The sequence below is a fragment of the Carcharodon carcharias genome, chromosome 26, assembly GCF_017639515.1.
Source record: "Carcharodon carcharias isolate sCarCar2 chromosome 26, sCarCar2.pri, whole genome shotgun sequence".
Lineage (NCBI taxonomy): Eukaryota > Metazoa > Chordata > Chondrichthyes > Lamniformes > Lamnidae > Carcharodon > Carcharodon carcharias.
In genome coordinates, this window is record NC_054492.1 from 40,171,998 (window position 1) to 40,196,838 (window position 24,841).

The 24,841-nt window shown below is 41.2% G+C and overlaps 1 protein-coding gene across 2 annotated transcripts in view; it reads right to left on the reverse strand.

Annotated features, from left to right (window-relative positions):
- Positions 1–732: 732 nt before the first annotated feature.
- The window catches only part of aldh1a2 (aldehyde dehydrogenase 1 family, member A2), an 84,289-nt gene continuing 60,180 nt past the window's right edge, over positions 733–24,841 (reverse strand). For both annotated transcript variants that reach the window (XM_041175084.1, XM_041175085.1), the window contains exons 8-13: positions 11,110–11,212; positions 9,979–10,163; positions 8,654–8,818; positions 8,366–8,523; positions 1,231–1,305; positions 733–1,000 (exon numbers count right to left, since the gene is read on the reverse strand). In XM_041175084.1, the coding sequence (XP_041031018.1) occupies positions 928–1,000; positions 1,231–1,305; positions 8,366–8,523; positions 8,654–8,818; positions 9,979–10,163; positions 11,110–11,212 (759 nt within the window). In that variant the 3' untranslated portion in view covers positions 733–927. The remainder of the gene's footprint in view (positions 1,001–1,230; positions 1,306–8,365; positions 8,524–8,653; positions 8,819–9,978; positions 10,164–11,109; positions 11,213–24,841) is intronic.

Sequence of the window (24,841 nt, forward strand, 5' to 3'; positions counted from 1 at the left end):
TGTCCAACCAAAACCCTGGTGGATCTGAGTTCTGCTCCCACCCCACCCCACACCCACCCCCCATAACACTCCCTCCCTGAATTCAGGAACTCTAAGGGCCCCCCTGTCCTTAGTGACAAACAATGAAAGTTGCATGTTAAAATTGTACAAACAGTGTGTGTATATAGATGCATATTTTAAAAGTTGGATTATTCCCAGACTCAACTTGATGTTGCAGCATACTCTCGGTTCCTTGTATTCTTTACATTGCTGGCAGTAGCTGTGAGAAATTATCGGTGTCCTACCAACAAACCATAGAGCAGATACCTAAATATTTATATTTGGGTTGCCAAAAGAGCTACCACCCACCCAGAGAACATTCCAGATCATGTAACACACTGGCCGAATTTTGATTTGTTTTCTTCGCCTCTGAAGAAAGTGTATGGGCCTGGACTCATGTTTCCAATTGTGCCACTTTTAAGCAAGAGAAGGGACACGAACATCAGTCTGGCCTCACCCTTCAGTGTGTACCTGCTTCACTTACCTCTGCTCAGCACCGTCTGCCAGGACACGCCGATTTTTAACGAGCGGCAGTGGCAGTTCTCAAACTCTTAGTAGCGACAGAACTGGGCTGTCAGCTCCAGTGACACCATTGAGTTTCCATGGTACATCAAATCTCCACAGTTGACAGATTTACACAAGGCTAAATGCGATTTTTGAGAGGGGCACCGTGTAATGAATGCACTCGGGGAATTTGCTGAGATTATTGTATTTTCCTCAAATACACAGTATTTGTGGTACATATACATTCACTAGTATATTTTTTGTTACTTTTTATAATATAAAGCTTCAACCGTATGCTGCACAACCATTGTTGTGCATGTTTGTCCTGTTGATAACAGAGCGAATTCACTGGGTCCATATACAAAGCATCAGCCTCACAGCACTCTAAGAATTCTTCTGCTGAATTCTGACGGTCACAGTTTTGATTTCTGTGTATTCCTTTAGCCCGTATTCTCCCCTAGAGACAAAAGGAAAATTCCCATTACACAATTGACTAGGATAATGCTTCATTATCCATTTCAGGAAATATGTTTTTTGCAAAACACTCTACATTTGGGGAGTTTCAGTTTTTTTCCAATGTTTAGTCTTTTACATTTAACAGAAGATGTGCTTGTGGAAATAAAACAGCACTCTTAGATTTGGTGAGATACACAGTGTTCTGAAACCCAAGTCTATAAAAGTACTTACATTTCTCTACCATTGCCAGACATTTTAAATCCACCAAAGGGACTTTGGACATTTAAGGCATTGTAACAATTAATCCTGCAATAAAGGAAAAATGAATTTAATTTGAATTCAATTATTGTTTAAAGAAATCTTTTCAACTTTAAGTCCACAAGCATGAATGTTGTAAAACAAACATAAGGATGATTTGTAACAGTATTCACAGGAGGATTTGATACATGACATATGACAATGAATTTAATTGTGACAGACAAGTAAAATTTACCAAATGGAAAAAGGGGGAACACCACCTTTAAAGACCAAACAGAACAAGCTCAAGCAAGTCAGAATGGATAGCAACTAAAAACTTAAATTATGTCACATTTTAGCCTTCTTCCAATAGCTTAATGAAAAGTTGTCCTGTTTCAGTAATTACATTTGTGCAAACGATTCAGTTCTTGGAGTAATTCCTGCTGCTTGAAATTCCTTGGTACCAAGCCAGGATTTTGAAAATACAAGTCAATTTGGAGCATACTTTCAGCGAGTTTGAGGGTTGATGTTATCAGCCCAACTAAACATGCTTCTAAAGTAACTTCATGTTATATAAAATGCATGCATAAACACATACAATTGTCTCTAAGTATTTTAGTATGTGACCAATCTTTAAGGGGCATGGTCTTTGTGATAATGCCTTTCACAAACTTCTCTTTGTGATACAACTACATGAAGTGCATTAAAGTCCATTGTCATATCACTTACAGATGTTGAAATCGCAATAAAACTGATCCCGATACAGCAGTTGCACCCATGTACAGTGTGTGATATATGGAAAATGAATACATATAGGTACAATTGAATGTTGGAGAAAAGGCATTTCTGATTCCAGTCTGAATTGCTTTTTAAATGATTAATTTTTAAAATTGTCAATCTCCGAATTGAGTAGAGGGGTGCGTGTGTGTGTGTGTGTGTGTGTGTGTGGGTGTGAGAGAGGCAATCTGTTTTTGTGTGGGTGTTAAAGCATTTATTTATATGTCATTTGCAATACTGACATTAGGTTTTGAGCTCCAAGAAAAGCAAGATCAAATTGACTCCCATTTTGAACACTTTATCTCTAACAACAATTGTGCACATCAGCAACAACTGATATTTATATAGCACCTTTAACTTGATGAAACATCCCAAAGCATTCACAGGAACATTACAAAACAAAATATGACACCAAGCCACAGAAGAAGATATTAGGTCAGATGACCAAAAGCTTGGTCAAAAAATTAAGTTTTAAGGTACGTTTTAAAGGAGAAAAGTGAGGTGGGGAGGTGTAGGGAGGGAATTCCAGAGCTTGGCGCTTAGGCAACGGAAAGCACAGCAATCACTGGTGGAGCAATTATGATTGGGGACAGGTCAGAAGGAGCACAGAGGGTTGGGGGGCTGCTGAAGGAGATTACAGAGATGGTCGGGGTGGGGGGGTTTGGTGTAAAGCCCATGTTGGGATTTGGAAACAAAGGTGAGAATTTTAAAGTCATGACACTGCTTAAGCCAGTGTAGGTCAGCGAGCACAGGGCTGATAGTGGAACAGGACTTGCTGTGAGTTAAGACATGGGCAGAAGTTTTGGATCACCACAAGCTTACAGAGTTTATGCAGGAGACGGTTTTTCCATTTCTACCTTACTGCGTCTGGGCAAGAGACAGTCCAAGGTCTGTCTTGCTTGCACCCGGGTGAACAGTTTTCTCTCTTAATGAGGTCACTCATTATCAGCAAACTTCCAGCAACGCTCACAAATAGCCATTTCTTTTGGGTGGCAGTGGGCATCAGGGAAGGAAATTGGACCTCATTGTTCATGGTTTCTGGGCAGACAAAGAGGACCATTTCAGGGAGAAAAGTCCCACACCTCAAAACCGTCTGAAATGTGCCTGACTCCATATTGGGTTGGGTAATATTCAGACCAAAGTAAGCGACCAGTAAGCCCCTTGAATATGTTAATTAGGAGCCTGAAGTTCTTTTAGAGACCGTGCCATAAAATTCAGTTCAATTTTTTTTTTCGATCACAATACATTCTAACCAGTTGGGCTGCTGGAAGCCACTGCCAATCTTTTTCACCTCACCTTGATTTGGAATCAGGGCGAATGGGGCTGATCTTCCCGGCTCCATAGGGCTCCTGTGGGCTGTGGCTGACTTGCAGGAGCTCTCCCCACCCCCAACCCCTCCAACAGAGGGTTCATTTCAGGAGATCATTGGGCAGCCTTTCTCAAAGGCACGCAGCTTACAGATGAGTGCTAACCAATTTCTACCCTATTTCTGGTCCTATCCGTACTCATGGTCGCTTTTTGTCAGTGGAAGACAATCAAAAGCAAGAACCTTGGTTGAGCTCCACTCATCATTTAAGGGATACTAAAACCAACTGCAGTTCCACCATCAGTGTCCTGGCTGAGATCAACCAACTCAGCAGATTAGAGCTGGAACTGTGTGTACGCTTCAGCGCTATACAAAATACAAACCTCCTCGTCAGTAGGGGAGCTCACACACCCCACACACAGGCATATTTCACTTCACTGCAAACAAAGGCCCAAAATACAGACAACAGTAATCACATTTCAACAATACTGAGAAGAAAAACTTGCAAATCATTTTTTAAAAAATTCCTCTACAAAGAAATCTCCATTGTGTGCTGCAACTCATGAGAGAACACTGTTTGTTTAGAATATTATATATCTCAGAGTTTGCTAATCCTAAATAAAACAAAAGATAGAATCTAAGATGTTCAATGTTCCTCAGGGATCAGTGTCCGACTTTTGATATGTTTTGCTTCAATAAACATTCTCTCCTCCCAGAAGGTTGACTGTAATAACAGAATGAGCTCACTGAAACAGTCTCTGTGAAGCAGGCTGAAAGCCATCTGAAGCAAGAGGCTGTGCAATTCCTTGTGCCAGCAACAGCCTAAAGAATGAGATGGGCTGGCAAGTTTCATAAGCAGTGAGTGACGTAGAAACACACTAATTTGGACAGCTTGAATCTATTGTTCAGCATCTATTCCCCATACTCAGCATCAGAAGATGACTGGATATACGGCTGGAATAAACCACGCCACAGGACGATAGTAACAGATGTCAGGAGGACATAGACAGTCTGTTGAAATGGGCAGACACATGGCAGATGAAATTTAATGCAGGGGAGTGTAAAGTGATGGATGCACTTTGGAAAGAAGAATGAGTAGAAATAATATAAATCAAATGGTACAATTTTAAAGAGGGTGCAGGAACAGTGCAACCTGGGGGCTTCACATGAACAAATCTTTAAATGTGGCAGGTTAAGTTGATAAAGTTGTTTAAAAAAAAAAGCATACAGGATCCTGGGCTTTATAAATAGAGGCTTTGGGTACAGAAGCAAGGAAGTTATGGCAAAGCTAAAGAATTCACTGTTTAAGCCTCGGGATGCAGTATTGTGTCTCATTCTGGGCACCAGGCTTAAGGAAGGATGTGAAGGCTTGGAGAGAATGCAAAAGAAGGTTGCTTAGAATGGTATCAGAAAGGAGGAATGTCAATTATGTGGGGAGACTAGAGAGGCTGGGATTGTTGTCCTCGGAGCACAGATGGGAAAGGGGGGATCTATTGGAAGTGCTGAAAACTATAAAGGGTTTTTGATAAGAGATAGGGAGAAACTGTTTCTACTGGCAGGAGGTTGGTAACCAGACAGCCCAGATTGAAGATAATTGGCAAAAACAACTAGAAAGGAAATGAGAATTTTATGCATTGAGTTTTTATGATCTAGAATGCAGGGCCTGAAAGGGTGGTGGATGCAGGTTCAATAGTAACTTTCAAAAGGGAATTGGGATAATTAGTTGAGTGGGAAATATTTGCGGCACTATGGGAAAGGAGCAGGGGAGTGGGACTAATTGGATAGCTCTTTGAAAGAGGCAGCACAGGCACGATGGGCTGAATGGCTTTGTTTCTACACAGTGTGATTCTACAAAATTAGAGTATATTGGCAATGCTACTTTTGGGAGCTGCTTTGCTTTGCTTTCCAAAGGTAAATACATCATTACAATTGTGAATGTGGCTCTCTGCTTCATTGATAAGTTGGTGTCTACTGAAGTTTGTAGTAAAGCCACAACATGCGGACATAGGTGAAAGTGTTAATATGTTATAATTATATATTTTGCAAAATTCCACTCTCAGTAGGAACTTAGGAAATAAGAACAAGAGAAGCCCTCGAGCTTGTTCTGCCATTCAATTAGATCATGGCTGAGCTCCTACCTGAACGCCATTTTCCCAAACTATCCCCATATCCCTTGATGCCTTTCCTATCTAGAGATCTGTATTTCCTGAATGTATTCAATGACTGACCTGCACAGCCCTTTGGGGTAGAGAACGCCAAAATTTTACCACCCTCTGAGTGAAGAAATTCCTTCTCATCTGTCCTAAATGGCCTACCCTTTATTCTGAGACTGTGTCCCCTAGTTCTGGACACCTCGCCCACCCCCCCACCCCAGCGAGGGGAGACATCCTTCTTGCATCTACCCTGTAAGAAATTTGTATGCTTCATCTCTCATTCTTCTAAACTCTAGAGAATAAAGGCCCAATCTCCTTAAACTCTCCTCGTAGGAGAATACTTCCATCCCAGCTATCAGCCTGGTGAACATTTTTCACATTCCCTCCATGGCAAGTATATTCTTCCTTAAGTATGGTGACCAAAATTGCACAAAATGCTCCAGGTGTAACCCCACTATTTAAGAAAGGAGGGAGAGAGAAAATGGGGAACTACTGACCTGTTAGCCTGGCATCAGTAGTACGGAAAGTGCTAGAATCTATTTTAAAGGATATGATAACTGAACACTTAGAAAATAATGGGCAGAGTCAGCATGGATTTATGAAAGGGAAACTCACCAAGGCTCTACACAATTTCAGCAAGACATCTTTACTCCTGTACTCAAATCCTTTTGCAATACAGGCCAACATACCATTTGCCTTTCTAATTGCTTGCTGCACCTGCGTGCTAGCTTTCAATGATTCATGAACAAGGACACCCAGATTCCTTTGGACATCAACACTTCCCAATCTCTCACCATTTAAAAAAAAAGTCTGCTTTTCTGTTTTTCCTACCAAAGTGGATAACTCCACATTTTTGCACATTATATCCCACCTGCTATGTTCTTGACCACTCAATTAGCCTGTCTAAATCCCCTTGAAGCCTCTTTGCATCCTCCTCACAACTCACGTTCCCACCCAGTGTTGTGTCATCAACAAACTTGGAAATTTTAAATTTGGTCCCCACATCCAAATAATTGATATGAATTGTGAATAGCTGGGGCTCAAGCACTGATCCACATGTACCCCTAGTCACCGCCTGCCAACATGAGAATTACCCATTCATTCCTTCTCTCTTTTCTGCCTGTTAGCTAGTTCTCAATCTGTGGCAATACATTACTCTCAATCCCATGTGCTCTAATTTTGGTTATTAACCTCTTGAGTGGGATCTTATCAAAAGCCTTCTGAAAATCCAAATACACCATATCCACTGGTTCCCCTTATCACTGCTGTGAGTTACATCTTCAAAAGGCTGCAACAGGGTTGTCAAACATGATTTCTCTTTCATAAATCCAGGCTGACTCTGCCCATTATTTTCTAAGTGTTCAGTTATCACATCCTTTAAAATAGATTCTAGCACTTTCCCTACTACTGATGTCAGGCTAACAGGTCAGTAGTTCCCCATTTTCTCTCTCCCTCCTTTCTTAAATAGTGGGGTTACATTTGCTACCTTCTAATCTGCAGGAGCCATTCCAGAAGATGACCACCAATGCCTGCACTATCTCTATAGCTACCTCTTTCAACAATCTGGGATGTGGGTCATCAGGTCTGGGGATTTGTCCACTTTCAGTCCCATTAACATTTCCAGTACCACATTTTTACTAATACTGAATTCTTTCTGTTCCTCATTCCCACTAGTCCCTTGATTCTCTGATATTTCTGGGAGGTTTTTTGTATCTTCCTCCATGAAGACAGACACAAAGTATTTATTTAGTTTCTCTGTCAATTTCCTTATTCCCCATTATAAATTCTCCTGTCTTTACCTGTAATGGGCCGACATTTATCTTTGCTAATCTTTTCCTTTCTACATACCTATAGAAACTTTAACAGTCCATTTTGATTTTTCTTGCTATTTACTCTCATACTCTATTTTCCCTTTATTTATCAGTTCCTTGGTCCTCCTTTGCTGAAGACTAAAAATATCCCAATACTCGGGCTTACTATTTTTAAGCAACTTTATAAGCCTTTCCTGTTAGCTACTGTCGGATCACTTTTCCTGTTGGGTTTTGTACCTCAGAGTAAAGTATATTTATTTTAAACCACGTATTAATTCTTTAAATGCTAGCCATCGCCTGTCTACCTTCATACCTCCCAATCTAACATAGCCAACTTGCCCCTCACACCTTCATAGCTTCCTTTGTTTAGATTTAAGACCTTAGTTTCAGACTGAACTACAGCATTTTCAAACCTAATGTAAAATTGCATCATATTATGGTCACTTTTCCCTAAAGGCTCCTTGCAAGAGATTATTAATTAGCCCTTTCTCATTGCACAATACTAGATCTAGAATAGCCCATTCCCTAGTTGGTTATTCAATATACTGTTCTAGAAAATCATCTTGTATTCATGGCAGGAAATTGTCTTCCACAACATTAGTGCTATTTAGGTTTACCCAGTCTCTATGTGAATTGAAGTCCCCCATAATTACTGTATTAACCTTGTTACATGCACCTCTAATTTCCTGATTTATACTGTGCCCTACATTATCACTACTGTTTGGTGGCCTATAAATAATTCCCACTAATGTTTGTTGCCCCTTGCTGTTAATTGGAGCGCAGCTCAGTGAATGATTTTCCAGTCCGTGCTCTTGTGAACAAGGTTCTATGCCATGAGCATAGCCTTGCAAGATATATCCATTTCCATCCGATTTGGTCAGTTTAGTGTCTGACACCACTATATTTCAGAGTCTCCAAACCAAATTGCCAAGAAATCCACATATGGCATGTTCTGTTGGTCTGACCTGTAAGGACAGTGATTTTGCCTTGAAATCGTGATTGTTTTCCTCTAATGATAATTCAGGCAAGTGATGGAATCCTGAACAGACTTGTCTTAAAGTCACATCATCGTGGTTCCTTACCAGACTGTCCCAGCCTGCATAGCAGCAGAAACTGTTAATGCTTTATCGATATCCTTGGTGAAGACTGCAGCTACCAGGCCAAACTGAGAATTATTGGCCCTTTCCACTACCTCTTCCATAGTTTTAAACTTAATAATTGGTTGAACTGGGCCAAAAATCTGAAATAAATGAATGAAAGCGCTCAGAATCAAAATAAAAGTTGGCAGCAATATTGCATTCCAAAGTGTTTCATTCATTGATATAATCTAAGTACTTCATACTAGAAGTAATTGGAATTGAGTCCAATACCTCTTCCTTTGCTATCCGCATGTCATCTGTGACATTTGAAAATACAGTGGGTTCAATGAAGAATCCTTTCTTCCCCAGTGATTTGCCGCCACATTCAAGCTTTGCTCCTTCAGCTATGCCACTTAGTACAAGTTCAAGGACTTTATCACATTGCAGCTTGTCAATCTGAAGACAAACAAAATACATTATAGCGGGGATTTAGCACCGCAAAGCAATTAACATGGTAGGTTGCAACACAAGCATTCTTATAACTTACTGCAGAAAAAAGTTATATCACAGTAAAAGACCAAACCTTATATCACACTGTGGAATACCCAACTGTGTAGTGTGCAAGGTGTTCATCAGGTCAAAAACCTGGAACTCCCTTCCAAACAGCACCTGCACCACATGGACTGCAGCAGTTCAAGAAGGCATCTCACCACCACCAGTTAGGGGTTTAGGGATGGGCAACAAATGTTGGCCTTATCAGCGATGTTCGCAGCCCATGGAAGAATAAAAAATAAACACTGCAGAATAACCCAACCTTATACCTTAAGATTCCCAATCTGCAAAAGACAACCACGTACTGTACTATGAAAAACCCCCATCTTATACAGTACCCAAAAATAAATCAAGTTTATATCTGTGAAGAACCCAACCTTATGAATCACAACAAAATTAACCTTACATCGTAATGTTAAAAACCCAACTATGCAATGTAAGGCAACATTTAAAATCATTCCACCTCTGGAATTTTTGTTTTATCTTCATTCATGGGATGTGGGCACCATTGGCTAGGCCAGCATTTATTGCCCATCCCCTAACTGCCCTCATTCAGAGGGCCTATAAGAGTCAACCACATTGCTGTGGGCCTGGAGTTACATGCAGGCCAGACCGGTTAAGGATGGCAGATTTCCTTCCCAGATGGGTTGTAATGACAGTGCTTTTGTGGTCATCATCAGACTTTTAATTCCTGACTTTTATTGAATTCAAATTGAATTTTATTGAACTGAATTTTATTGAATTCAAATTTCACCATCTGCCATGGTGGGATTCGAACCCAGGTCCCCAGAGCATTACCCTAGGTCGTTGAAAATAGTCCAGTGACAATACCACTATGTCACCGCCTAATGCCTGTAAATTTACTAAAATTAATCTTAACTGTTTTCTTCAGATGCACATTAATGTGTTTGATCTACCATTTTTCATTGTCTCTGATATGCAGACCTATGTCCAGAGTTTCTGAGAAATTAAGAGAAAGCAGGGTACAAAATTTACTCAATTATAAAGTGAATGAATGCTGAAATAACCATTTTTTTTGTTTGTTTTGCTTGAGAAAATCTTACTTGTGGGCCCTGCTCAGTGGCAGGATCAAAAGGGTTTCCTACTGTTCTCCGCTGTGCACGTTCTGTACTCTTTCTGACAAACTCATCATAGATTGGCTCCTCTACATAGATCCGTGATCCTGCTGTGCAGCACTGGCCTTGGTTAAAGAATACTCCCTGATGAGCCTGTTCCACAGCATAATCCACTGCAAGAATAAGCCAACAACACAGCATATGAGAGGCTAGATATTACCTCTTCTGTATCAGGAAGTACCTACAACCATCCAAGCAATAGATCTCAAAGTTTTTCAAGTTTCCCATTACATGTTTATAGAAAATTATGAACCACCCATTTCTTATCTAAATAGTAAAAAGAATTTTTAAAAGTGCTTAAACACAGTGGAGTGTTTATTTAGAGCATTAACAGCTGTGGCCCTGTAAACACCAAGGTTGGTATCAAAAAACTGCTACAATCTCCAAATTATCAACGGAACATCTGTACTGTTAAAGTCAAATCAGGTTTAAATACTTGACAAGAAGAAATATTGAAATTCCCCCGTACTAAATTCTCTTTCTTCAAGGGCATCTATGAATGGACAACAAATGCTGGCCTTGCCACACATCTTTTGAACAATTAACAAAAAAAACCCTCACTTATTCAGTTGCTTTTGTGTTTATTCCTCTTACACCATACTTGTCATCTTGCAATTGGGAAGGCAACAGACAACAGTTGGAGTGGGCAGAGGTGGTCAATGTCCCTTCATTCATTGCATCTCTCATTGTTGCATGCCATTTGAGAAAGCGCAACAGCAGAGAGTTCTTAAAACTCACTGAGCAAAGCTTGAATGAAGCAAAATATTATGCATGTGACTGTGTTGCCCTCTATGTGTACCAGGTCTCTGTGAGTGGACCTTTCAATTTTGAAGGGGGCATAAGAATGGGGTTAGTAGATCAACTGCCCATTATACACTGGATTATTTCTGTCCACTGAAGTCAATGAACGGGTTGTACAATGGGTGGGCAATCATTGGCATCAATTGTTCACCTCACCAAAATTGAGAGTTCTGTCATGTGCTTGTGTGTGTGTGTGTGTGTTCTTGTGTGTGTGTGTTCTTGCTGCATATGATAGTTAACATTTTAAGTTAAACCTACAATCGGCATCTGCAAAAATAATATTCGGGCTCTTTCCTCCCAGCTCCAGTGTTACTCTCTTCAGATTACTCTTCCCAGCTGCTTCCTGGATTAATTTTCCAACCTAAATACAGAATATAAATGTTAATATATTTAAATCTCAGAACAGCCTAGGACTGAAATCCAAATGAGGAAAAGTGATAAATCATAGACCTGAGGAAAGTTGCCTTTTAAATACTGCTCAGAAACATGTTACCATTTAGGACTATAACAGATTCAATAAACATTGCACAGCCAAGGGGCATGTTTCAGGAGCAGCTGTTTACATATGACAATATAGTTGTAACATATCAAGAGTGTGATAATCATGTAAGAGCTAGCATTGTAACGACAGCACATTCACGTGTCTTATTCTGTGAGCACTCAAAGTCTTCAACACTCTTCCTACTTAAAATAAATCAGGAGATGAAGGCATGCACACTAGAGGCAAATCGGAAACCCTGCCGAGTGAATGATGGGGTTTGTAGTTAATGCAGCTGTTAACTCAGAAGATTTAGTGGGTGGGTTTTAGTTCTGTTTTACTTGTATTTACTTTGACGCATCTCCTGTGGCCAGCTAGCTACTGATATGAAAGTAATAAAGCATACTGCAAGCAGCCCTTTTGGATTCAATCAAGTCAGGAGGAGATATCTTTATCAGCGAAACTGCAGAATAACATTAGGCTTTGTCAGCAACAGGAGAACAGATAGACAGAACCCACCAAATGGCACAATTTGACTGTATGACCCCGTTATAATGTCTAACAGGTCTCCCATAATCAAGGTGAAGCAATTTCACCAGCGTAGATAAAAAATCAAAAAGACACTGGCAACCCCGTCTTGTTTGGTTGTTGGTGGCGCAAAGCACAAAGGACATAAATACACATCACAAAGAAATAAAGGACAACCTTCCCAAGAATACTCACTATGCTTTTTGTAGCTGTGATCCAGCACAGATCATGCTGTACCATGATTACTCACTGCCTCCTGATCGCTGGAGAATTGTGAGGTGTCATCCTTGGCTCAGTCTTACTCTTGCCTCCAAAGAAAAAGTTGTGGGTACGAGCCTTCACTCCAGAGACTTCAGGCTTGAGCCCATAATCTGGCACTTCAGTGCGGTGTTGAGGGAGTGCTGCATTGTTGGAGGTTGCCGTCTTTTGGGTGAGATGTTAAACTGTGCTCCTGTCTACCCTCTCAGTTGAATGTAAAAGATTGTGGCCTCGAGATGTGTGGGAGCTGTGCCCAATTTCCAAATTCAAATCATATTTTAAAATGGGGCCCTCAGCATCCAATATGTTGGGCCTGTACGTCCCGTGATGGAACTAAGCCCCTTGCCATATTGGTCAAGGCCTCTGCAGAGATGCCCAGGGCTTCTGCCTGTAATACGCTGAGCTGCCCTAGGGACCATGAATGGCACCTGCAGCTCGCCAGTAATAATCAAACGAGGCTGGTTGACCAATGTGCCACCATCCTGCCACTGGCCCCAATAGGCGCACGGCAGCATATGCTGCATTGGAGTTGGCATTTGTGGGATCTTGCTGTGCATCAAGTGCACTGCAGATTTCCACCTTATGACAGTACACTTAAAAAAAAGTACTTTGTTGGTTGTGCAGCGCCTTGTGGCATTGTGAAAGGTGCTGCATACGATATATTCTTTCTTTTCTTTATGTGTTCACCTTTTCAGCCATGGGCTTAACGTTTGTTTTGTGAATAATAAGGATGCCCTATCAATTTTATGCCCCATTCACGAGAAATTAAGGTCAACCCTGCAAAAAAGCACTGGAGTCTCTGGAGATATTTTCTTCATTCAACTGGTCTATGAAATTTGAACAAACAGTGATGGATCCCCTTGTTTTCACTGAGCCTTTCCCCAAATTCAAAATTCAATAGTCAGCCTGTCATGAAGCTATTAATGTATATAATATTATTGAAAAATATTTTTCTTTTAAAATAGGTTTAGTCTGTGGATGTGCCTTAGTTGGATTAAAACCAGCTTGTCTGGGTGTTTTGATGTGTATTAGTTTTGAGCTGTAAGAGAGGTAGAGTGCATTTGCATTTTTTGAATAGCGCATTTAAGAAGTGCGGTGAAATCCAGCACCTAGCTAGCAGAGACCAAGTAATATGTTTATGTTACTAATAAACTTGGTACTATGAAAGGAGATTTATTGTTAGAAGAGGTGGAGTTCAAAGAGGCTGGTGATATAATGAGAATTTACATTCAATGAGAAGCGCTTGATGTAACCGATAACAGTTTTTGTATGTACAGGCCAGAAGCAATGTAAGATCAAAGTAGCTGTAAGTCTACAACAGGAACCAAAGCGAAAAGAACCTCATTTTTAATTTGTAAGATGAAAATGCTTTGCCTGGTGTCTGGTTCAGTCTATGGGTTGCTGTAGCCTTAATGAAGATTAGTTTGGGAATTTGTTAAAAGTTATGATAGTAGTAATTTGTAGCCAAGTGTATATATTTAGCTTGTGTAAATTAATAAAGCATTTCATTTAGGTTAATATAAAACCTCTCGAAACTGGTGGTCTGATTCCTGAATTTAGAGTTGCATCTCAAACATACCACTTAAAAATATAGGTTATGACAGTTGTTTAAAGTTTCCCACTGGGATTTTTAAATAACTCATCTTTACCATCTGCTGGGTCATAACACAGCGGTACATGCCAAAACACAATATGGTTGTGAGGATAAAGTAACTTTACAAGTAAAGTATGGTTGATCAATAATCAGTTCAAAGGTATAAAAGAGGATTTGATGGGGTGAGTTTGATGTCTTTCCTATTCTAGGAGGATCTGGAGGATGGAGGATCAGTTATCAGTCACTGAGGAGGTTACTGGAATCTGAAAGGCTGCAACTTCCTGCCTCATAAGATGCTAGAAATGGGAGTATATACTTTTTCTCAGAAGATTTGTCAAGGTTCTAAGTTATTGTTTGCTTCCTGTTGCTTTTTGGCTTGAAGAAAAACTCCTTAATTTTGTAATCGCAACATGGTGTGATCAGTGCAATGTGAGATTTGGTCAAAAGGATGCTTGAAAATGTTCGTCATCCCTTGTACTTTAAAAAAATTATCATGGGAAATCATTACCAACTATGTAAAACTTCAGAAGAATGCTTTGGGAAATTATTGTGGGCTGATTCTACTTTTAATTGACACTTTTAGATGAATTAACCAAAAAAAAGAGAGCTGAGTTCTGGCATTTAAGGGCTTCAGACAGGAAACAGCTTTCCCCTCTTTTGACTTCAGACTTTTAACAGGACATTCTTGAAATCTTTCAGAAACAAGAGTGCATCGCTCATTATGTCAGATTCAGAGAAGCACTTATTTTCTCTTTTTTTTGCACATTCATTTAAATGTCTTCCATCATTTTTTAATCCGGGGCTCAACTGGCACCTGAGGTTGGCTATCCTCTAAAGAGCAGAGTTGCCCATCTCAGGATACAAAGCCAGAAGGAGTGCTCCATCTTGAGGGGGGAATGGTATAGAACATGAGAGAGACTCACATACCCATCCTGTGTCTTTCCATTAATCAGTGGCAAATAGCAACGACTACTCTCAGCTAATTGTAAATGATTCCACGGATTCTCTTCATGTTGAATAACCCACTTTCATCAAATAAGCTTTCAACAATATTTCTGATATTTTCTGGTTTTATGAAAGTTGTGGTAGTAACATTTTTTGTTTGAAAACTTGTTTGTCAATAAAAGGATATAAATATCATCATATCTTCAGGTTGTGCTAACTGACCAATTAATTGCTTCTGAAATACCCTCATGTTTTGTAGACAATCAACTTGCACATAGCAGGGTCTCATGAACAGCAAATAGGAGAAATTGCCAGTCAATCTGTTTTGGTAACTTTGGTCGATCATTAAATGTGGGCTAAGGCGCTGGGAGAAGTCACTTGCTCTCTCTCTTTTTATTGTGCCATAGGATCTTTTTCATCCACTGGAGCAGCCAGATTGGGCCTCAGTTCCAGCGTATAGAAGCATCTCCGACAATGCAGCACTCCTTCAGCGCTACACTGAAGCGTCAGTCCAGATGTGATGTTCAAGTCCTGCTGCAAGGCTGAATCCATGATCTTTCAACCCACAGGCATGAGTGCACTCTCAAACTATAAGAGATGCTGCCCAACACATAACATTCTAGGGCAAAGGAAGCAATGGAACAGGTTGAGTTTTCGCCTAAAGAAGGTTCACAGGCTGATGTCTGGAATGTAGTGACAAAGCCCCAAATCATTACATCAGTGGCAGAATCTTACGGTCTCATAAGACCATAAAGCTATAAGGCGTAGGAGCAGAAGTAGGCCACTTGGCCCATCGAGTCTGCTCCACCATTCAATGAGATCATGGCTGATCTAACAATCCTCAACTCCACTTTCTTGCCTTTTTAACATAACCTTTGATTCCCTTACTGATTAAAAACCTGTCTATCTCAGCCTTGAATATAGTTAACGACCCAGCCTCTACAGCTCTCTGTGGTAAAGAATTCCACAGATTCACTACCATCTGAGAGAAGAAATTCTTTCTCTTCTCTGTCTTAAATGGGCGACCCCTTACTCTGAGATTATGCCCTCTGGTCCTAGACTCACCCACATGGGAAAAAAACCTCTCAGCATCTAGATAAAAGCAAAAAACTGCAGATGCTGGAAATGCAAAACAAAAACAGAAACAGAAATACCTGGAAAAACTCAGCAGGTCTGGTAGCATCGGCGGAGGAGAGCACAGTTGACGTTTTAAGTCCTCATGAACCTTCAACAGGTCATGAGGACTCGAAACGTCAACTGTGCTATCCTCCGCCAATGCTGCCAGACGTGCTGAGTTTTTCCAGGTATTTCTGTTTCTGTTTTTGTTCTCTCAGCATCTACCCTGTCAAGCCCCCTAAGAATCTTATATGTTTCAAAACCACTGAAGTGAATGGACTTTTCAACAGCTCATCGCATTTTATGACAGCGCCCCTGCTGGGATGGGGCCATAAAATTCCACCCCATGTTTCATTTCCTCGCATTCAAATAGGATGTTTGCCAAACACTTTCACTTGAAGATTGTGTCTCTTAAAACCTCTCAGGGTTTTCAATGTTTTATCTATTCTATCATGTTTCTATATAATCTAGTAAATATTTCTAACTTTCATCAAAAACTCCGTCAAACGGTATAATATTGCACATTGGGAGAATCAACATGGTTTTCATTATTTGTCCAGCTACAATAATCTTTAGTGTATGTTAGGGGATTCGTTTTTTTCAAGCAAACTCAAATTTTATGCCTGCTATTGTTAAGGTGTTATACATTTCCTCTAAGTCCTTGCACGTCCTGCTTGCCCAATCCCATTCTTACTCATTTCTCCTTGGAAAAATTTCCCCTCTTGCCTTCCATCGCTTTCCTATTTGTCCAGTTTCTGCCTCCTGCCCACTTCCACCCTGTCTAATCTCTCCACTTTTCGCTCGATTCTTGCTCAATGTTCCTCCCACCAGCTTCCTGAAAGTTGATTTCCTCCCTCCCACCAGTTTCCTATCAGGCCAACAGGCTCTCAACCCAGTTTGTCACCTCATCAAATCCTTCCCACATTAGCTCTCTTTGTGGGGAAGTTTTACTTTTACCACATCTGTACCTAGCCACTTATCCTTTCTGCTTAAGCCTGAACTGGAAAAATCTCTTCCCCTTGACAATTCCCTTCCCTCAGTTTGCAGCCTAACCATTCTCACCAATTTGCTGTCAAAATTATAGGAGATTCTCACTTAGCAGGTTTGTGTTGAATCGTAAAATTTGAAAGGGTTGACTTTTCACCTGCTGTGCCCTGAGGAGATGAGATGGTGGCACCTCAAATGGAGTGGCCACTGACCTATTTTAATGACATGGTGCAAGATTTCCCCTTATGGTAAGCAAACAGAACACAGCCTTCAATCCAAAGCTTGTGTTTATCCATATCTGCATTTTTTCAATTATAGTGTTGAGTGAGATCAACGTACAGGTTTACTTGTATCTGCAGCATAGAGGGTTACCCCAATTTTCCAATATGTGTAATACCTCACCCACCCCCATCCCCACCCCCGCCCACCAATTTGAACAGTCTACTAATACAAGAAAAAATTGCTCCTCACTTTGCATGGCTCCATTTAGATGTCAGCAGCAATCAAGACTAATGAAGAAAAACATTCTCCAGAAAATATTCTAAAAATGCAAAGAGTTCTCAGCACAAACAACTGCGTGGACCAAGACAGGGTGTGGTCTTCCTGATCTGTTCATCTCAAAAGGATGAGCTGCACCACTGCAGTCAGAAATTCCGGGGAGAGACATAGGAAAAGAAGGATGCCATTTAGTCCCTCAGGCCTGCTCTGCCATTCAATTAGACATGGCTGATCTGCACCTCAATTCCATTTTTCCACCTTTGCACCATATCCTTTGATACGCTTACCTACTAAAAATCTATTCATCTCAATCTTGAAAGTTTCAATTGTCCTAGTACCCACAGTCTTTTGGAGGGGAGGGTTCCAAATTTCTTTGACCCTTTACATGAAAATGTGCTTCCTGATTTCACTCCTGAATATCCTAGTTCTAATTTTATGATTACATCCTCATGACCTTGATCACCCCTCCCTCAACAAGAGGAAATAATTCCTCTGTATCTTCTTACCATTTTTAACACCTTGATGAGACCACCTCTCAAACTCCTCTACTCAAGGGATCGCGAGCCATTATGCAACCTGCCCTCAATATTTAGATCTCCATTCCTTGGTATTGTTCTTATGAAGCTGCACAGAGTTTTCTCCAAGGCTGAGGTATCCTTTTTGAAGGGCGATGCCCAAAACTGAATGCAATGCTCCAGGACAGGGTCTGACAAAGACTATACAACTGAAGCATAACTTCAAACCCTTTGTACTCCAGCCCCATTGAGATAAAGGCCTACCTCCCCTCTGCCTTGTCTCTAATTTATTTTTGTATAAGTCTACTGGCTTTTAATGATTTACGTGCTTGGGCTCTCGAATCTCTGCTTCTTTATAGTTCCTGGTTTTTCACCATTTAAAAAAATAATTCAGTTTAACCTTCTTGTGCCCAAAGTGGATGGCCTCCCACTTGCTCATGTTGAACTCTATTTGTTATATTTTTATCCATTTATTTAACCTGTCCACGTCCCTTTGCAACTTCCTGCTCCCATTTACACTATTCACTTCTCCCTTCTAATTTGGTGTCAAATGATTCAATGAGTATTTCAATGGAATGGAGAAAAGGGAAATCAGGCCTATCAGATCTCAGGCCAATTCCCTAACCCCCACTGGTTACCTGCAGGGTTCCCCACCACTAGTAATGCTTTGGAGTGTTTATCATGGTGCCCACTGACAATTTTTGCCCTCTCAGTCCATTTCTCCTTTGTGGGTAAGGTTAATCCTTTTTTTGAAATGAAAAGCAGAGTTTACTTTATTGCAATGAAATGTAAGCATTGCAGCTGGCGAGGTATGTTGGAACATGACATCGGACACAGCCGTTTTCCATTTAAACATTTAATGATCTGAAACCTAGTAAAGTCAATGGGAGTAAATCCTGCATCTCCACTTGAAACCATGCAGCTGGTTAGTTGTTGTAGCCGGCAAGGATAGAACATGGAGGCCAGAAAACATAGAACCATAACCGTTTGCAGAAGGAGGCCATTCGGCTCACTGCATCTGTGCTTGCTCTTTGCCAGGGCAATCCAAAATTAAACTCACTATCCTGATCTCTCTCCATATCGACTTATCCCTTAAAAGATTCAGTGGTCTCTGTCTCTACTATTCTTTATGGAAAAGCAGTCCATGCTCTAATTACTCCCTACATAAAATCATTCCTTAACCTCTGCCTTGCTTAGTGACAATTTTGAAATGATAACCCTGCATCATGGAATCCCCAGATGGAGGAAGTAGACATACCCTATTTGCTGTATAAAAATTCTCCCTAATTTTAAAATTGTCTCTTAACCCTCTAAGCTCCAGGGGCAGTAGTCCAAATGTCTTACTTTGTTTCTGACAATTAAAATTTCCCATCCTTGATGTTGGCAATGTGATGCCATGGTAGGGTTTGAGTTGTCAGAGAACACAGCAGTTACAGGGAGTAGTGGGCTACACAAAGCACAGTGATTGTATGAGAAGCTCCCTTTTTCCATCATTTTATATGCACAACATGGCTGTCTCGCTCACCTTGCTGGTCTGCTCTAATCACAAGACCATTTTAGTTCTTGCTTACACCCTGTAGTTATACAGCATTTTTAATATAATAAAACATCCCCAGGTACTTCTCAAGAGCACTATAAAACAAAATTTGACACCAAATACATTAGGAAATACTAGGACAGATGAACAAAAGCTTAGTCAAAGAGATGGTTTTATGCAATGTCTCAAAGGGGGAAAAAGAGGTAGAGAGATGGACAGTTTTAGGGAGCAAATTCCAGAGCTTAGGGTCTTGGCAGCTGAAAACAGCCACTAACAGTGGAGCCATTAAAATTGTAGATGCTCAAAAGGCCAGAATTAGAGGCCTGCAGATATCTCAGAATGTTGTGCACCTAGAGAAGATTACAGATTTAGGGATGGGACAAGGCTGAAGATGGGTTTTGAAACTGAGGATGAGAATTTTAAAATTGAGGCACTGTTTAACCGAGAATCAATGTAGGTCAGGGGAGATGGCACAATGGGAGTTGGTACGAGTTAGGGCATGGGCAGCAGAGTTTTGGATGATGTCAAGTTTGTGGAAGGCAAAATTGGAAAGACTGGCCAGGGTGTGTTGGAATAGTCAAGACAAGATCCCAATGCCATATTGTTCACCCTTGTTTCTCCCCCTCATACAGCATGATGATATAATTGAAATTACTGAGATTTTCAAAATAAAAATGCATTACAGTCAACTAGTCATTACATTTTAAGAGACAATATTGAATCATCACAGAGATAAAAACAAAAAACTGCGGATGCTGGAAATCGAAAACAAAAACAGAACTACCTGGAAAAACTCAGCAGGTCTGGCAGCATCGGCGGAGAAGAAAAGAGTTGACGTTTCGAGTCCTCATGACCCTTCGACAGAACAGAACATGACCCTGTTGAAGGGTCATGAGGACTCGAAACGTCAACTCTTTTCTTCTCCGCCGATGCTGCCAGACCTGCTGAGTTTTCCATTGAATCATCCCATTTGTTGAATAAAAATCTTCCAGTTGAGAGCAAATTGGGTTTACTACCCTGGAAAGCATATGTAAATTTAAGACTGAAGGAACCCACTTATTTATTCAATTTAAAAAAATGTAATTTTACTTTTATTAATAAGCCAAAGGATAATAGTGCAGGACACCGGTTTCATTGGAGAAGGTAAGACAGACAGAAGGTAAACTGGAAATAGGTGAATTCCAACTCTAGCTTGAACAAAGCCTGAAGGTTTGAGGAGGAAGGAGAGAATGAGGGAGATGAGGAGTTCTACAGTTGTGCGGAAAAGAATGAATGAGAGTAGGAAACCGTTATGAGTCTCACTTTTAACACAGTGAGGATCTGGAGAAGGGCAGTGCAGCTGGAATTTAGAAGGAACAAGAGAGAAAAGCTCAAAGGAATGTTGAACACAGTAATGTGAGTTATATAGATGATATCAATTGTGAGTCAAGATGCAACAGAGAGCAGGGGAAAGAGGTTTGCTTCTAGGAATGAAGAGAGATTGCTTCAGTTCGGGAGTGCAAGAGAGGTACCATATGTAAGAGCTCTATCAAATATGCTCACATTGTTAAGAACATAAGAAATAAGAGTAGTGGTAGACTATATGGCCTGTCAAGTCTGCTCAGCAATTCAATACAGTCATGCCTGATGTTTAGTTTCAACTCCACATGCCCGCCTGCTCCCCTTATCCCTTGACTCCCCAAGATACTATTGGTTTACTCTTGGATTGGCTTGCCTTTAGTGAGAGTTAAACATTGTTGAAGGAAAAAGAAAGATTTGAGATTAATGAAAATATAATTGCCTGCAGGCAGCTTAAGCAACAGAGGAGACCTGGGAATTCCATTTGAGGTCAGCGGGACCAAAAGTTATAAGGGACTAGGGGTGGAAGAACCAAGGGTAACGGGTTGCTTAGCAACAGAGATGAAGAAACTGCTGCAAGACTGTTTTCTACACCAGAATCCACAGCATCAATTGCACCTAACTGGAATTTTTACTGATTTACTGAGACTGCCCTCCAGCTGCTTTCATATAACAATGCGATGTGTTTATATCAGTATCTGACAGGACTACGTCATAAAGATCATAAATACCCCAAAGATAGGAAAGATGAATGAGGTCACTCAGCCCATCAAGCTCACACATTTACTAATCTCCACGTCACAGCACTTGGCTGCATCCTTCAGAGCTTTAACTGCTACCTACAATGAAATGAAACTAATGAGCAAAAATACACACTGGGCGTCTGTTAATAAAAAAAAAGTGAACACAATTGTTCCAGTAAATCACAGGAAGAAAATTCCAGAAAAAGAAATCTTAGTTACTGGAGGCTCAATCTTCATAAGAAATTAATTACTAAAAGATGCAAAAGACGGCCTCTGAAAGCAGACTTTTTGGAGGACAGCGCTGCAGCTTTTCATGAGGGAGCAGCTCATTGCTGTTAGCAGCAGATCTTTTATTGCGCTAGACCGCTCTTTATTGGAAAATAGATGTACTGTTTTGTGGCATTCGTATCAAACCAAATGTTAACCTCTGTGAGACACAGCTGCTTTTAGATACTTGGATCATAACAGGAAATCAAAACCTAAAAAGGACACAGTTTAGAATGGCTGGACGTCACTGTGTGCATCTGGTTTTTGTTTGGCTTCATCAGAAGGAGCTTTAGATTTTCAATAATTTTCATTCTCATTTTTAGAATCAAGAGACTTTCAAACGTACAGATAATGAAAAACTACAATTGATGCAAACCACACAATATAACTTAGAACATGCCCTTAATGAAAACAGAACTTTCCGGAATTGTGACAAAAATCTTCTCGGCTGAAGAGGCCACATCCAGTGCATTTGCAACTTAGAAATACTAGCTATAAAACAGTTTGAATCTCGCTGTCAAAGCACTGAATGTTTTTTAAAAAAAAAAGAAATCTGTCAGACTCATTGCTTATGAAGAGATTTTGCCTTTTACAGTGCAACCTGTTGTTTTGTGGACATGCTGCTTGTGCTCCAAGTAATAAATCAAAACTCCATTGAGTACGTCGGGTGATTCAGACAGACTTCCTGGTCCAGTGCCCCATCTCCTCAGGCACCTCAAATAGCTTGGATTAAATTTTATGACAAATGTTATTAGATTCCTCTGACTGCTGCATTCTTTATGCAAACTGTTTCACCCTGCATAAACTCTAACTCACCCAAAGGTCTGTGGCCTGAATCTTATCCCACACTAAGTCCCAATCCCACCTCACACCCCTATCTTTCCCAACTTCCATTTGATCTCCCTCCACCACAGAATTGAATTCGATATTTTGCATCCATTTACAAATCTCTCCAAAGGCATCACTCTGTTCTGTCCCTGTGTTATGCTCTGTAATCTTCTACTTGGCAACATACCCTAGTTCTTAAGAATCTGACCTTCTTTGCAGCACTTACCCCTCCCTATCTACCATCTGTGGAAGAGCCTTCAGCCATTTGTGTCCTAGATTCTGGAACTCTCTGCATAAAGTTCCTCCCTACCTCCACACCCTTAAAATCCTCCTAAGGGCCTACCTCCCTGACCAAGTCTTTCACTGATGACTAACATTTCAATCCCCTAACCCGACTACCTCTTGCTGCCAGTTTTCATCTTTGTAAAGAGTCTTCAAACATGGACGACATCAAAGGGAAGTTGTCACTGATAATGAAAACGAAGACTGGTCCCACTTTTCTTCAAATGTGCAATATGTCACAATTCCTGTAGTGCCAGGGCAAATTTTAAAAACAAATTAAGCACAGAGTTACCATCACTGTAAAGTTATTTGAATACTGCCAAAAAATACTTCTGAGCTTTTCACATCTAGAGCAACACGAACCCTGCAGCTCTGTGAGGGGAGTTTTTATCTTCACAAACCTTTACATTGGGAGCACATAGTGGCATGTGATGCCCTCCCGATTATTTACCCTTCATTAAAATAAGCAGGCAGAGATGGTGGGGGAGGTTCCCCATCTGAAGTCCTGGCCGTTGGTAGCACTCTCACCCTCTGAGTCACAAGGTTCCAGGTTCAAGTCTCATTTCAGTGCTGGAGCACAAAAATCTCAGGCTGTCTCTCCACGCAGTACCAAGGGAGCACTGCACTGTCGGAGGTCCCGTCTTTCAGTTGAGTGATCAAACCAAGGCCCCATCTGCCTGCTCGGGTGGATGGGAAAGATCCCACGGGCAGGACTTTTCAGAAGGTGGCATTTCCCACCCTGCTACCTGAACAGTTGTCGGGGATGAATTCCTTACTGATCATGGCAACCCCACAGCCAGTTAACAATCCAAGGATCCAATCTGGTTGGCTGGCAGTTCTGTAGTCCCAGCAATGCCGGTATTGCAGTGGCCAATACTGGGACTACAAGCTGTCCTCAGATTCTAAGTCACAGAGTCCAGGACCAGGTAAGTTTGAGGGCTCTCGCAACAGGGTGGGAAGATGAAGCCCGGGGGTGTGCTGGGGAGAAGGTGTTGGGGGTCTTGATGGAGAAGCTGGGGGCAGAGGGAGCACCCATGGAGGGCAGACCTTATGGGGGTGCCTGATGTACAAAGGGGGCCCTTGAGGCAGATGTTCCTCTTCAAGCCCGAGTCCCGAGCAGAGTGACCTTCCCACCTTCCCCATTCCCCTTGGACTCCCTTCACCAGCCTCAAAATTGAGGTCCGGTTGGAAGTGACACTTAAGTAGCTCATAATTGAAGAGAGGGTGGACAGCCCATTCTAGGCCTCATCCATCCCCACCCACTGGGGGTTGGGGTCAGGTGGGAAGGCCATCCTGCCCACAAACCTGTCAGTGGGGTACGGGGAAATCCTGCCCCATTTTGAAGAAAAGCAGGGGAGATATCCCCAGTGTCCTGGCCAATGTTTATCCCTCAGTCAACATCAAAAAAACAGATTATTTGGCCATGATCACATTGCCGTTTGTGGGATCTTGCTGTGCACACATTGGCTGTCAAGTTTCCTACATTGCAACAGCGACTACACTTAAAAATGACTTCATTGGCTGTAAAGCTTTGAGAGATCCGGTGGTTATGAAAATGAACGCAACTTTGCTTTTCTTTCTTTGACGTGGATCTTTGCACAAAGCACTCCATGTGGAGTGTTACAGGTGAAAATATTCCCCAGGATCTTATATCCAAACTTTCATTTGCTGTGTCCTTTAAACTGCCTCTCCTTTCATCTGGGTTTTTATTGTGGCTCAGGGCTCTATAACCACCAAGTACAATTTTGGCCTGCACTGTGCTTGAACCTTGGACCAAAGAGGATTACCACACGATTCCTTTCAACGTCCTGTTGCACAAGCCAGTGGTCCCATATTCTGTCGGGTTGGTTCAGCATAAAGGCTGAGCCCCTTTGCTTCTATGATGAGTAGCATTTCAGAACACCCAAAACAATTTGCCTGTGTTTGCTACATATTGAATGGAGTAAAAAAGCGATGTTAGTGCTAAAACACGAATGGACTGTTCCTCTGTGCTCGGTGTTTCTCTACACGTCCACAGGTCGAGAATCAAGAGAATGCCGAATGGCAAAAGAAGCAATGGCGACATGAGAGAAAAAG